This window comes from Aulonocara sp. 'chitande type north' Nkhata Bay, linkage group LG1, assembly GCF_057382095.1.
Source record: "Aulonocara sp. 'chitande type north' Nkhata Bay isolate Kocher_YH1m ecotype deep benthic linkage group LG1, A_spYH_male_GT1.1, whole genome shotgun sequence".
Classification (NCBI taxonomy): domain Eukaryota; kingdom Metazoa; phylum Chordata; class Actinopteri; order Cichliformes; family Cichlidae; genus Aulonocara; species Aulonocara sp. 'chitande type north' Nkhata Bay.
The window spans coordinates 29308544-29320704 of record NC_141344.1 but is presented as its reverse complement, the minus strand read 5'-3'; the positions used below and the strand labels follow the sequence as shown (position 1 = coordinate 29320704).

Genomic DNA, 12161 nt, shown 5'->3' with positions numbered 1-12161 from the left:
AAAAGTGGAGAAATATCTTTCGTGGTCCTACCGAATCAGATTGCAGTGACTTGGATGAAAACAGCCAAATTAAAGGAATGCGTACTTGAATGCGTCACTGACTCAACTAAATGCTGCAATGATTGTATAAACATCTTGTTTCAGACAACAAACTGTTAACATTTACAGATGTGCTTGGGGAAAGCTTTTAACAATCCAAACCGATTATGTGGTAAAAATAAAGAGACCAGTGAGGAAAGGAAAAAAACCTTATTTTTAACCCGACCACAGTTTAGCCAAAGGAGACATTGACAGGCTGGCTGGTGATGAGGTACGCGATGTGTTGTAGCCTCATTTGATGATTGAGCCTCAGGGAATCATTTCTGAATCATCAATCAATTTGTTTTTGTGTATATTGGCCTCTGCCTCTCTTTGGAAAACTGAATGGAATCATATAGCACTTCAATCCCAAATTACTTTACATTCAACCATTTACACACACACACACACACACACACACACACACAAGTTTTGGGGATCGAACTGCCAATTCTGTGAAAAGTAAACTTTGGTCTTTCTATTGCACTGTCTTCCGTCCTACTCATTTGTCTTACTCCCTTTCCCTGTCCTGTATGTCTCTCGATGCTCCCAGTGTTAGCTGGACACATACCTGGAGGGATCTTGCAGACTGTAGCAGGATGCCAACCATAACGTTGATTACAGTTGGGGCTCTGGACAAAGATTGCACTGTCACTGAGACATTCTGCAAACACTTCTCCACCAATGTAATACAGTCTTACGCCACGACCTTGAGGTAAAGAGTGAGAGGCAGAGAGCCGAAACAAGTCAGCAACAACAATAATTAAAAGTATAATGTTGAATAACAGGTCTAAAGCAATACGTAATCATGTTTGTTAATAAGCCAATAGTCTTTCAAGAAATCAAGTGAATAAAAGTGTTCTGAGAAGGCAAAGGAGATATTATCCAAATGGAGTCATAAGGCCTACCAATGTGTCTGCGTGTCAGCTCCACAGCTGCGTTGCGGTTGACATTGGACAGAAGACCCAGGCAGAATCTCTCTGAGTTGGACGGGTCCGTAAAGCCGTCCACTGTCAGCGAGGGCTGCGAGGCGTGGAAGGTCTCCCCGACTCGCTGATTCAGCTCATAGTAAGAAATAGAGCACCAGAAGGCCGGCTCACAATACGTCACTGGCTGGAGGTCTGAGACAGAGGAGGACCCCAAAAAGGAAAGAACTGAGTTCAATACTGTTGCTAATACAGTGCAGAACAATTAAACTAATGCAATGTTTGAATGTATTCTCAAAGTCAAAGTAGTAGAATAGTAAGACAGAAATCACAGAATTAATAGACAGAAAATTATTCAGATGGTAAAGAAAACATACATTAAGAGCAGTGATAACAAAGAAGAGGCAAATATATGGAGAAAAGGGCTGAGAGGCTGCAGACAGAGGAAAAAAAAAAAAGAGAAAACCAACAAAAACACGGAGAGAGCCTGCGTCACAAAATGTCAAACCCATACACTGTTTCCCAGAAGCTTTAACCAGACAAAATGTGGAAACTCAACCCTCACTTGAAGGATTCTGCAGCCCAGTTGGACTTGTCCATGGTACTCTTCAGTAAATTCAACTGTTTCTAGTAATTTGCTCCTTTTTGTCCCCCTCTACCAGCTGAGAAACATTCTGTCCTTTGCTTTGAAGTCCAGAACACAACCGGACAGCACTGCCAAATGAAACTGTTGTTGCTTTATTATTTCACCAACTGCGTTCCAGCCAAGCCTCCTGGCGCTTTTCCGTCTTGATAGAATAAACCTAGGATATTGTTATTGATGTTAGTGTGGGCTGCGTGGTGTCTTGACCTGTTCAAAAGTTCACATGGTGAGCGGGGAACACAAAGGCTTCTTTCATCATCTGGTTTCCTCTTACAGAAATGAGTTAAACCAAACAGAGAATTCCCACTGGGGAGATACGCTGCTGAAACATTTGTTTGCAAATCAAGGCAGACAAACAGAAAAGTACACAAACAGACACACGCATTTCTTACCCAAGTTATTGTGTGTGGGTGAAACTGGGTTAGGTGACAGATTTGGGGAGCTTGTGTCCATGCTATGAGTCATCTGGTGATCACTGGTTTCTCCATCCTCACTGAGGTAGCCTGGTGGAGGTGTTTCTGAGACAAGCAAAGACACAAACACTCACTCATACTGAAATGTTGGTGGCCCCTGATCACTAACCAAGCATTGTAGCTGCACTGAGGGAAAAATAACAGATAGAGATGAGGAATGAGAGTAGCCCAAAAGTACTTGTATTTAATAATTTGATTAAATCCAGTATGTGTTACTACTATTATTACAGTTGGCCTGCTGTGCTTTAATTATTCTGAAGTACAACATAATTAACGACGCAAAGAGTGACCGTACAATCACCTACACAGAACTTCCTAAATAGTGAGAAGGTTCTAGTCGGTGAGTGAATGAGTGAAAGTGTTTAAAATTTAATAATCGTTAACCTGTTGAAAAACAGCTTATGTAAGTAAATCCCTTCCTAAATTCATAGTCAAAAGGCCATTTTCTCAATTCTCTCACAATACATCAGAACTCGACTTTTGAACAGAAAAGCCAAAAGAAAAGTAAATCAAAAGGATCAATAACACTTCAACAGCTACCGGTTGACAATAAACATACAGCCACATTATAAATGTGGCTGTATGTTTATTTATAATGTTAAAAGCTTAATCTTGAAACAGAAACACCAAACTTATTGTACATTGTGGCCCACATGAAGCACGCTTTGACCTTATGTGGGCCAGTCATGCAGCTGCCCGATCTCTCCATATAAAGAGAAGGGGAGGCCCTAAACAGTATGAAAAAGTGTAAAAAGTATGAAAATGCAGTTAGGAAGTCCAATGTTTGTGCCCTTCTTCACATATTCCAAGCTTTCCATAGGACCAGATTGGAGTCTTTGTCAGGCCAATTCTGACCCCACGTCCTATGTTTGATGGTCCTGTCCTGGGACGATGTTGTAAAAGCTTTTCATCCAACTCAAGATTCAAAAGGAAAATTATAGTAAAACTAGTTTAATTACACACACACACACACACACACACACACACACACACCTTTGCAATCACAAACTAGGTAGGTCTCTTCCAAGAGCTGTACTTCCGCCTTTTTTGTGACAAACAACCCACAAGCGTGCACCATCATCCTCATATTTTAAGTACTTTACTACTACTCCTTCTCTGTTACAGTCAGTTTTCACCAAACTCTTCAGTACAGCATAAACAGCCCACCTTACAAACTAGTTCTCACAAAGCATAAACCATAAGGAGGTACTTTGTGTGAGTCATGCTAGGAGGCACGCTGGTACCTGGTATATAGTTGCTCTGGGGCTCGATGCCAGCAGGGAAGTTGGTGTTTTCAGGGATTGAATGGCTGTAGTCATCCAGAGGTGGGAACTCAGTGGGGATTTCTGTGTGTCTGGGGACCAGCACTGGTGGGAGTACTGCATAACAGACACAAACACACAGAAAGTATTTTTCTCAGAATATAGTAATAAAGCAATGACTGATTTCATGTATGGATAAAGTAAATATTTATTGGAACAGAAATTAATAAACCGTTGATCAGCTGATAAGAGGAAAGGTGTTTCACAAACCCTGTGGATACAAATAAACCTATAAAAACATCCAGTGGGAGAAAAACAAAAAACAAAAAAACAAAACCTATTCCACTAACCAAGACCCATTAGAACACACTGGAAATGTACGTAACTATTTTCTTCAAACAACACAACAGTGAACAAAGAAAGAACTCTGTTTGTCCGAGCTGTCATACCTGGTGTCTCTACTCTCTGATAGTGGTATGGGTTGACACACACTTCATCCTTCTTCGTGTGGAAGGCGTACTCGCACAGCTCCACCGCCCGCAGCTCGTGGTGGGACTGCAGGTCGGGCCAGCGCCACAGACGGCAGTAGATGACGTGGGGCAGACCTTTTCTGTGGGAAACTTGAAGACGGCCATCCAAAGATCTGTAAATACACGAAGAGGAAGAAGCATAAGTTTGAGACATTTGGTTTGACTTTCCAGTTATCCAACGCTTTTTTTTTTTCTTTTTGTGTAGGCTTATATTGTTTTCTGCTGCGTGTCAGAGTGTGTGTTGTGACTAAAATGAGAGGGAAGTGTGCCTGGGCACGACCTTATACTTGCCAGCAGAAAAATATCTGAAACCTCCAACTGAAAACAGAAAATAGAATAGTTACTAAAAAGAAGAACTGCTGAATTTGTTTCTTGATAGCATCTGGCTCTGATGTCATTTTTCTGAAAGGGCTATGTCGGTACTACCACTCTGAGGCTGGTTACGGTTTGATCCACCTGTCCCTTCCCCTGCTGTGACCTTTTGTTTATAAAAACAAATTCATGAACCTAAAATTAAATATTCTCATCCATTGTTGTCATCAAGTAGTAATTGTGTGACACCGCTCCTTTTGATTAATTGTTACAGTATTTTTGGTACTTGATGATATCCAAATTATGGGTATACAGTCTTTGCCTTGACAGTCCTGAACAACTAAAATATATTTCTTCTTTTTTTAAACTGGTTTTCAAGCAAAAATTCACTGTACGCTGCTCTGTCCTCTAAATGTTATCAAATGCTGGATTTGGTGCTCACTACTGTGCTATGCAACTACTTCCCCATGACGAGGGTCCCAGCTGTTAGTGCAGAGGCGATATGAGGTCATGTCTAATAATAAACAATCGGCAATGACATTACAGTATGTTTAAAAGGAATTTCATTGTGTTGTATAACATCTGCACTCATCTGGCATGCTTCTGGCAGGATGATGATTTAGGCCGGCAGATAGTAATGAGCGACAGTTTGACATTGTGGACTGTCATAATAAGGTTAAAGGCTGTAATCTTGGAGCACAATAACCCTTGACAGAGGGGAAAAAAACAAACAAACAAAAAAACCTCCAAAACAAAACTAAAAAACCCTGCACAACATCTTACGCAAGAGGCAGCAGTCACATACGTCCCCTCATTTTCTGTGTCCCACCCACTCACTCTCTCACACAGAGTAAGGGTCAAAGGCTTAAGATAAAGCCCTTTAGAAGGACAAATATGACTCTCTAAATAAAAACAAGGCCACGCCCAACTGCGGAAAGCTCAGTTGAGCCTCATCTAGGTCAACCACGGCACATCGGGCAAGTGAATGGTGTATGGTGTGATGTGGTGTGTATTGGCAGATACCCAAAACCAAGATACTGGTATCATACTGGAACTGGGAAAGCAACGACAGAAGCTTTTATTGTTTCCCATGCAGAAGTCGAGAGCTATGAAACGAAGCAAATGTCTGATCAAATAACTTCTAAAACTTTATTTTTAAAAAGTGTTGAGAATTAAACATAGAAAATTACAAAGACCTGGCAATTTAAACAGCAAACAAAGATCTCTGGGTTACTATGCAAATTGAATAGAAAACCATTTGTTCAATATTGCTTTCTGAATATACCAGTTTTCATTTAGTCAACAAGATCTATAGTGGGTGACTCCACAGTGCACTGTTTAACACCCAACATGTAAAAGATCCCCTTTTTGGAGGAATCTATCCCCGGCAGGATTGTGACCAGAAAAGCATCCGATGTAAAGATCTGCCAATTCAAGTGTGCTGGAGCAACCCCTGAACAAGAGAGCAGCTGAAAGAACCTGTTTATCAAAGCTATATAGCAATCTATAGTAATGTTAAGCCAGATTTTGCATAATCTTGATTCTATGGGGGTCTGCTTGCAAACACAGTATCTCTTTTCTTTTGCGGTTTTCCTGTGTTGGCATTTATTGTCATGACTTATTGTGGCTGCTTCCTTTTACCATACTGCATAAAGCCACGCATCAAGAAATCACTTAGACTGCTGTTAGACCTCTATTAAACAACTTAACCACGCACCCTCATTCAATAAACAACTTGGGAAAAACTTAATGTTACACAGAGCTTATGCTGAAATAGTGAATCACTGTAAATTAACCAACAGTGATGATGACATGAAGGAAATGCATGGAAAGTGCATCTACAAGGAAACCACATTCACATGTAGGCACGTGAATGTGACATTTTTCACTGTGGATGTGTTGAATCGTGAGAGAGGGCTGATGTGATGTCACTGGTATGTCTGCTACTGGGTGGGTGGGACTGTGTGGGCTCAGACAGACATACAAAATCTACTGGTCATTTGGTGCCCTACTTACTGTCCCCGTTTCCATTCAGTTTTGTTTGGGTTTTTTTAAATAAGAAAATAGTTATAATGTATAATAATATATCAGCCACAGTAATAACTTCAACCAGGAAAAGGGTATATGACTTTATACTGCAGTAATTACAAGTGACATCACCTATGTATAGGCAGGCATTAACTAATAGTCAGTTGAAGTTATTTGATTTATAGTATATATGTGCTGAACAATGTCTCAGTGACATGGACATTGTGAGTCCATGGACACGGTTTATAAACAGTTACAAAAGCAACAGTTTATAAACCAGAAAGAAAAAAGGAGTGAAGTAATAAAAGTCAGGACAAGAAGAAAATGTCAAGCAGGCTTTTAGTCATTACTGAGAGACATAATGAAAAACTTAGCATGCCAGCTCATAGTTTAATTCTATGTCTTTTGTGAAAAAACACTAGTGCTCACATCTGGCCAATAAGCATGCCGAACATTTTCAGGCGGTCTGTAGTGACACATTTTGGTTTGCTTGGAGTCCACTTGGAATTTTCTTGTGTGAAAACAAACCAAATCATAAGGAAAAGCTACAAGTTCACAAACTCATCAACTAATTAAAACCAGAGTAAACAAACTATAGCTGTGAAAACACCCTTAATATAACTTTTAACACTGGCTTCTACTCTATATTTAAAGTGCGCATGGCTTTTGGTGTAGGAATAACACTTTTTTATGGCTCTACGTCATCCTGATTTAGCACCCTGAAGTTAAAAGGCTGGATGATACAATGTTGTATAAACTAACCAGTTTTATTTAGACGTGTAACATAGATTTTCCTACTGCTATAGACAGTGCAATTGCTGATTTGTGTTGAGATGATGATCTTGTGGTTGTTACATGTGCCACTAAATAACTTTTCTCCCAGCACTGACCACCAGTAGGAGGCATCCTACCAGAGGCCCATACCACCTCAACTGGGTTCTTTTAATGTGGAGGAGCAGCTGTTTTACGCTGAGCCGAATGACCGAGCTCTTCAATGGGTCACTAAGGGAGAGCCCTGTCACCTTTAAAGGACACCCATTTCTGAAGCTTGGATCCACGACCTTGTTCTTTCAGTTACTAAGAGCTTGTGACCACAGTTGAGGCATAGACTGACCAGTAAATCAACAGGTTCATTTTTATGCTCATCTTTCTCTTCACCATAACGAAACTGATACAGCATCGCTCCAATCTTTCTGTCAATCTCAAGCACCACTCTCCCCTCTTTTGTGAACAAGACCCTAAGATACCCCAACTCCTCCATCTGTAGTAGTAACTCATCCCTGACCTGGAGTGGGCACATATGTACTAGAAATGTGTAATCACAACTTACATTCACAGAGGCCGGAGAAAGAGATTCATATTGAACTCTCCTCTGCTCAATAAGACACAGGGCAAATCAGCCTGGATAACCAGGACAATTATCTCCCACCTAGGCCCGAGACCTCTCATTTAAAAATGCACGATTTGTTGACAGGAGCCTCAACACCTCCCAACCAAGAACTGAAATCAGATGCAGATCAAAGTTTGTGCCAAATCCATCCTGGTCTAAGTTGACCTCCTACTCAAGCATACTCAGGCACTGGGGAATTTTTTTTCCTAATACAGAAGCTACAACTGTTTAGTTAGTAACTGAAATGTATGAACCTACTACTGCTGCCAGCTGTTTTACAAATACATACAAATACACCTCAAAGAAAAATGAAGCAAGAGATTTAAAAGAGTAATACTAAACCATATCTGGCAGTAGTTGTGAGTTGATGCTGTTTCACTTGTCAAGTTTCTGCCCACCTACACTGCCAGTCAAAAGCTTTGATTACTGCTTTGCACACTCTTGGCATTCTCTCGATGAGCTTCATGAGGTAGTCACCTGAAATGGCTGATTGGTTCTGGCCATAACAGGGATTCTTGCACTTGTCAAATAGGGCTGTCAGCTGTTTACCAACCTGACTTCTGCACAACACACAACTGATGTTCCCAACTCCATTAAGAAGGCAAGAAATTCCACAAATAAACCCTGACAAGGCACACCTGTGAAGTGAAAACCCATTTCAGGTGACTACATCATGAAGGTCATTGAGAGTCCGCCAAAGGTTTGCAGCACTGTCAACAAAGCAAAGGGCTGCTACTTTGAAGATATAAAATATACGGCATTTTTAGAGTTAATCAATTTTTTCTTTGCTACATAATTCCATATATCTTGCTTCATACATTTGGTGTCTTTAGTACGCATCTATAATGTAGAAACTAATAAAAATAAATAAAAAAAACATTAAATGAGAAGGCGTGTCCAGACTTTTGACTGATAGTGTATATCCACTAATCACGTTAGTTTGCATCAATCTTTGCTACCCATCAACAACATTAACTGAGACTTGATGCCCTCTTGCTGTTACAGGCTGTAAATTAAGAAATAAACTCCCCAGTGTTTTTTCTCTTTGCCACAAACAGTCTATGCAGAGCTGCACCTCAGCCAAACACCACACTCACCACATCATTATAGTCCATTACATCATAAATGATTATATCTATGTCTAACATCAATTTCCACATAAAAGAAAGTAATTTCTTTGTCACCTGATCTGCTGTTTAATTACCAAATTAATCAGTGAATTACTTATATGGGCACAGCTCTCACTATCTCTATTACTACACCAGAGAGTTTATCACCCAGTTTCTGCATGAAGAGTAAGTCAGATAGGTTATACATGTGGGAGAGCACCAAATCACAGTCAGTGTACTTCAAACTGTGATGAATCATTTAGTCCACGATAGCTACTGAGCTCAACTCTGTGGTTCTCAACCCTTTCGCTTCTTCTAAACCCGGAACAAAAAGCTCACATTCCACAGTTTTTATATAAATTATTAACAATAAACAAGGGATCCAGGTTGAATTTTACTTGAACAAAGGTCAGCGAATAGGATCAGCAAACTCTTCTTTAGCAGATGAACAACTGAGGGTAAACAAGCATTAGATCATTACTCTGCACTGCTGACAGGCAAGGTCAACTAACTCTCCTACAAAGGTGTTTGTATGATTTAAACGTAAACCAACGCTATCAGCAACAGACAGTATTGCGTATGAGACAAGTCAAGACACATTATATCCTGCTCAATGAGAGTGACTCACTTCAGAGATTTACGATGGCCCACTGAATGAGACAAATGAGAAACCCTGCTCTGACAGCAAAAACCACTCCTGTGAAACCATCAAGCCTCAGTTTGTTGTTTAGTGGCAGTAGTAGCTCTATTTAAACAGCCAACCTCAGATATTGAAGAAAAAAAAAATGATCTGGACCTCAAAATACTCCAGACATGAGGCAGGAGGTAGCTGAGGGGAGAATAATCATGACCCCAAATTCCCAGCTGGGCTGACCTCTGCGTGTGTGTTCCAAACTGAAGATCTGAAGTCCATGGGTGGGGCCTTCAAGACTTTATACAGGACATTTTTCACTCTTCAGCTTCTCTCTACAGGATCAGAAACTAATCAAATCAGCACTGACTGATTTTATCTACAAAACCAAAATGTGAATTGAAAAAGTGAACATGGGCACTTAAAATGAATGAATAGCATTATTGACAGTGAATGCATCCAAAGCTAGGGGAGTCACATTTAACAATATATCACAACATAATTCTATTTTTACAGTATATCCAATACCATAATGCTATAAACCAGGGGTAGGCAACGCCAGGCCTCGAGTGCCGGTGTCCTGCAGGTTTTAGATCTCACCCTGTGTCAACACACCTGAATCAAATGATTAGTTCATTACCAGCCCCCTGGAGAACTTCAAGACATGTTGAGGAGGTAATTTAGCCATTTGAATCAGCTGTGTTTGATCAAGGACACATCTAAAACCTGCAGGACACCGGCACTTGAGGCCTGGAGTTGCCTACCCCTAAAAAGCCATGATTGATTGGCCTGGTTATCAAGTTCTAGCTCTACAGGTTAATTTGACCTTAAATTTTAAATAAAATTTTGTTAAAAATGGCTAAGATTTCTTAAATCTATCAACTACATTAAGTATTAGATAACTCTTTTTAAAAAATCAAATAAAACCAGTGGGTGTATATTTTGCTGTTACATAACATAATCAAGAAAATCCTCAAATCAGGTTTCTATTGAAGGAAGTACAATGAAAAAATTATAATGGATTTTTGGTTCTTTAAAAAAAACAAAAAAACAAAAACAAAACATTGGCTGTGTAATAATTCAATTATCTAAAAAGAAAACTAAATTCAGCTGAAAGTTAACTTCAGAGGGGGAGCATTTCCTTCAGCAAGGCCAATCCTGGAGCACAAAATTTAAAATAAAGTGATTCAGATCCATATGTATTCTTCCTTTGCCTACAGTTCGCCTGCCCCAAATATTGCCCCATGAAATCTGGGGCAATATTTGTGTTTTTTCATGCAAGCTGATGTTGATCTCAGAATATAGACCGGAACTGATGTCTAAAAATAAAGGGATAAATAGGTATAGATTTTTGCCAGAGGGGTAAATGTGTCAACATCGTTTTGGCTCATGATCCAAAGCTGAGACTGAACATGAGCTTTACATCCATCCAGCATGTATGTTTGCGTGAATGGTAGAGCTCCACAGATGGACACACGTACAGAGAAATGTAAGAACAGAAGGGATATAAAATAATTAAGGTAACTTTACATTTGAAGTATGCATTAATTTAGCATTTGCCAGTGTAGCAAAAGTAGTGAAATAAAAAAAAAATATAAGCAGATGTTAGTGGCTGTGAAGGTTAGTACATACATAAATTTTGAATATGTGCGCTTTTGGCTGACTCAGACAGAGCAGATTGAGCTTCACTAAGCTGGGGAAGGGGGAGGGGGCAAAACAAACACCCTGAGGCATACCCAGTTACGCTCAGAGACACAAACATATACACTGTGTGTGTGTCCAGGCTGGCAACAGTCCGAGAAGTGTTGAACACACACACGCCTTCCTTGTGGGCTTAACATGGACTTTTTTTTACTCTCTTACTGAAAGCCTTACCTCGCTAAGAAGATGCCAGCACATACAGTTAGAAACTGAAGGCCTTGGAGAAAAAATTGTTCTCATCCAATGCTGGTTATTAACTATGTAACTAAACTTGCATGTTTAACTTTAAAAGTAGAATATTTTCACCATTTTAAGGTGCCTGCAAACACATCACAAAGATCAGGATCAGTCACAGTCTGTCCTTTAAAAGCATGCAAGGGTAGAGGACAAAGTGGGTGATGGATAAAGAAAGGAGGGCTGCAGCTGCACAACAGGTCTGCCAGACCATCTCAACAGCTCAGGGTAGCTCAGAGTGTCTGTGACTGAACCCCTAAACCCCCCCTTTCCTTCTCCTCCGTCTGTCCCACTATCCTGATCTCACAGCCTCCATTGCAGTGCTGAGTGCGGGATGAGGGCGGTGGGGGTGAGGGGCTATTGGGCTGATATGGCCTTTGTGCCTTTCATAAAGTCTGTGGCCAGTCTGTTGAACCCCGACCAACAGGGCTACAATCTGGTGACATTTAGCAGAGGCTGGTGCCTTCCAACAACAACAACAACAACATGTAAAGAGACAAATCATTCACCAATTCTACCTTCGGTTAGACACGACTAACTCAGCAGTCTGTGACCTTTAAATAATTTTTTGTTAGCCCTGTGATGAAGCGAAAAATTGTTTAATTTGCTTTTCCCTGTAGTAGCTGTTTCTGTGCAAGCGTCATCACAGATTAATCCTTCACTATCCCAACAGTTTAAGGATCTGAAACTGCAGAATCACACAGAGTCAACAACATAACACAACTGGGAAAATAAAGTTGGTTACAATCTGGACTGTCTCTGCAACCAACCTCTTTGTAAAGTCTCTTTGTCTTCCTTGGCCAATGCCAGCCGATACGAGGGAGAATGCAGCATTATCTTTTAG

At 40.3% G+C, this 12161-nt stretch overlaps 1 protein-coding gene across 1 annotated transcript in view; it reads right to left on the bottom strand.

The window, feature by feature from the left end:
- The window catches only part of smad3a (SMAD family member 3a), a 30630-nt gene that overhangs the window by 4116 nt on the left and 14353 nt on the right, over nucleotides 1-12161 (bottom strand). Inside the window, exons 2-6 of the mRNA XM_086292314.1 lie at nucleotides 3832-4025; nucleotides 3365-3499; nucleotides 2040-2165; nucleotides 987-1199; nucleotides 650-787 (exon numbers count right to left, since the gene is read on the bottom strand). Coding sequence (XP_086148440.1) covers nucleotides 650-787; nucleotides 987-1199; nucleotides 2040-2165; nucleotides 3365-3499; nucleotides 3832-4025 — 806 coding nt within the window. The remainder of the gene's footprint in view (nucleotides 1-649; nucleotides 788-986; nucleotides 1200-2039; nucleotides 2166-3364; nucleotides 3500-3831; nucleotides 4026-12161) is intronic.